At 51.7% G+C, this 3,358-nt stretch overlaps 1 protein-coding gene across 1 annotated transcript; it reads right to left on the reverse strand.

The window, feature by feature from the left end:
* Nucleotides 1-570: 570 nt before the first annotated feature.
* LOC121332903 (cactin-like) lies at nucleotides 571-2,791 on the reverse strand. Its single transcript, XM_041398812.1, is given in 2 exon segments — nucleotides 571-873; nucleotides 875-2,791. Coding segments are annotated over 2 exon segments (2,220 nt in total).
* Nucleotides 2,792-3,358: the final 567 nt, after the last annotated feature.

Genomic DNA, 3,358 nt, shown 5'->3' on the forward strand with positions numbered 1-3,358 from the left:
GCACAGGTGGCTGTGATTGGTCATCAATGGAAAACAATCCACATGGACCAATCACGGATGCACCTGTTGCATTCCACAGCAGCAGATTATTGTTTACATTTCTCTCCTGAGGCTCCTCAGCTTCTCAGGAGAGGAAAAATCCCAGGAAAGGATTTTTCATAATATTATGGCTACAGGAAGGTGTGGTAAAGTTGTAATTTTGTGATGTAGATGTGCGCATAGATAAGAGCTTAAATTTTTAATTATTATAGTAAAAGGTAGCAGCATTGCAACTGTGTCATGGTGTACACAAACAGCTTTGAATTCCTCCAAAACTGTAAAAAACTGTAAAAATTACTTCCCTCCCCCCCCCCCCCCCCATCAAGGTCTCATGGCTAAACCAGCCCTTATTTTATTTATACCAGAGCCTCAGGGTCCTTCGTGATAAATACAACAGGGTCCTTCATGATAAATGCAAGGCCTCAGGAACATGCCCTGAGGCCTTGGAGCTCTGCACAGAACAGTGTCTGTGCCATGAGATGATGCCCCCTGCCCACCCCTGACAGGTGTCCAAGGGTGCTGAGCAGCCCCTCACCGATGGTACCGGTAACACTTGAAGTGGAACCAGAGCTGGAAGATGCCATTAGCAAACTGGCAGCAGAAGCCATGGCGGTGGGAATACTCCCACTCCCTATTGACAGTCTTGAAGGCTATGTCCTCATAGGGTGGCCCAGCATGGAAGTGCAGGATGGCAAAGTCCTTGTTGTCCTGGCAGGCCTCCAGGAAGTACTTGGGTATCGAGTACTTGTCAATGAGGTTGGGGTAGAAGATGTTGAACTTATAGCCCTGCATGGTCTTCGGTGGGAGGTTGTCAACGTCGTAGTGGGTCAACAACGTACTTGTTCCACTGGAAGCCTGTGTGCACATGGTTGAAGAAGCGGGGCTTGCGTGGCCGGTACTTGTCAGCCCACAGACAGGCCTTGCCTGTGAGCAGCATCTCCATGCTGAACTGCGCCTCGTCTGCACCCATGCCCTCCTTAGCCTTATGGAAGAAGATGTTGGTACTCTCAGAAGCATCACCTGTTACCTGGAGCTGCTGGCGCAGGAGCAGCAGCTGGTGTGTGTCCTCCTCGGCCTCCAGCACATGGGCATTGAAGGGCAGCTCGTTGGGGCCCAGCAGTCGGGGACTGTACTTGGCTGCATCATAGTCATCCAGGCTCTGCTGGATCAGATCCTCCTCCATCAGCACAGCCTCCCCCTCTGCCTCTCCCTTTGCCTCTGTGTCCTGCTCTGGCTCTGAGGATGGGCTTGGCTGTGCCTCAAGACTCTCCTTGGGATCCAACCTGTTGCTGGGGGAAGCTGGCTCCTGCTGGATGATGGGGAAGAGTGGTTCACACTCCACAAGCTGCTCTTGCTTCAGCTTGTAGAGCTGACGCAGCATGTCCTGCTGCTGCTCCTGTAACCTGGCCTGAGCCATGTAAGCTTCCTTCAGCTGCTGCAAAAGGCTCTCCTGGTACCCAGTGTCCAGGTTGGGCCCTCTTGCCTGGATCTTGCTCTCAATGCTGTGGTACAATGCTTGCAGCTGATTGTATGTCTTCCCCTTGAACATGGACTGCACATCTGAGCTGACCGAGGCATTGACACCATCACGACGCTCCTCTGGTCCTCCTTTCCTAGAGGCCTCCAGCTTGCAGAGCTTGGCTATCTCATCCCCTGTGATGATGGTCATGTCCCTCCAGAAGTCCGTGTTCTTCCCTTGCTCCAGCTCTGTGTACACCTGGATGTCCTCCACCAGGTCCTCCATGTCAGAGACAGTCAAGTAATTTAGGAAGTTGTAGGGCTCATGCATCTTCACAGCCAGGTCATTGTCCTCTGCGCTAATGTACTTGGCCAGAAGATCAATGGGTTTCACCCTCCCATCCCAAATCTGGATCTCAGACCTCAGCTTATCCTGCTGCAAGTGGAAGTTGTCCTCCTGCTCTTCCCATGTTTTGAAGTGCTCTGCCTCTTTCTCCTGCTGCTTCATCTCCAGCTCCTGCATGGCTTTTTCCTGCTCCCGCTCCAGGAGCATCTTCTTCATCTTCTGCAGCTCCAGGCGATTGTCGTCCTGGATTTGCTTGATCCTCTCCTTCAGGTCCTTCTCATCCAGATGGCTGATCACTTTCTTTTCCAGTGCCTTGCTCCAGATAAATGTGCCAAGCAGGTTTTTGTTCCCAAAAGGTTTGTCAGTGTTGGTGTAGCCTGTGTACTCCTCACCCCAGCCTATCTTCTCCCATTTCTTTATCTCCTTGGCCTCCTTCTTGGCCATCCTCTGTGCTTACTTCTCCTTGGGCATCTCCAGGGCCTTCAGAAGAGCTGCCTGTTTCTTCTCCTCTTCCCTCAGGCTCAGCTGCTGCCTCAGCTCCTCCTGGGGACACAGTGGGGCAGAGGAGGTGATGGAGGACACAGAAGATTTGGATCCATCCCTCCTGTGGTGCCACTCCTGGCCCTGTGCTGCCCTCTCCCACCCGCACTCCAGGTTGGAGCCGGAGGAGCAGCCCCAGGATCATGAGCACTGTTTCCTCTGGTCCTGGTACTGGTCCTGGCTGTGGTGTCTTTTCTTCTTTTTCCATTTCTGTCTGTCATTGCCAGAGTCCGAGCCAGAGCTTCGCTCCTGGTGCTGACTCCAGCTTTTGCTCTTGCTGTGGTGTTGCTGCCTGTGGCTCCCGGACCTCAAGCACCCCTGATCCCGCTCCTGCACCCATTCCTTGTCCAGGTCCCTCTCCTGCTCTGAGTGATTACCTCGGGCTGGGCTGCACAGCCTGGAGCCCATTGGCAGCAGCAGCTTCACCCCGGTGCCTTGCTGCTTGGGTCCTGCTCTGCTGGCCAGTTCTTGTGTGTGCTTGTTTCGTACTGTCTCGCAGGTGGTCATAGCTGTAGTCTTTTGCCACTTTGTTGTCTTGGCTTGAAAAGACAGGTGTTTGCTAAGGAAAGTAGGAACCTCTCTTGAAATGGAAAATGTAAATCCTCTCCTTCTGAATTATTATAATTTTAAAATTAAGGGGCTCTCAGGCAAAAATATGGGAGTAGGAATAATAGGTTTTTAGAAAAAAGTTAAAATATAGTAACACAAAACAACACTGACAGAGTCAGACTATGAACTGACACCATGTGGGTCAGGGTGTTGGTAGCAGTCTCATTAAGTGGTGGCTGCAGTGCTTCTGGAGTGATAGATGTGGTTCTGTTGAAGCAGTGATCCTGTAGAAGAGTATTGTTTTCCTCTGAAGATCCAGTGATGTAGATGGGTCTGGTCTTCTCGGAAGCCAGTGGAAAGACAGCTGCTCCTCTCGGAAGCCAGTGGGAAAAGGCTAGCTGTGGTGTTCCAAATCTCAGATTATAT

The sequence above is a fragment of the Onychostruthus taczanowskii genome, unplaced genomic scaffold (assembly GCF_017590055.1).
Source record: "Onychostruthus taczanowskii isolate IOZ18803 unplaced genomic scaffold, ASM1759005v1 scaffold15, whole genome shotgun sequence".
In the NCBI taxonomy this organism is placed as follows: Eukaryota; Metazoa; Chordata; class Aves; order Passeriformes; family Passeridae; genus Onychostruthus; species Onychostruthus taczanowskii.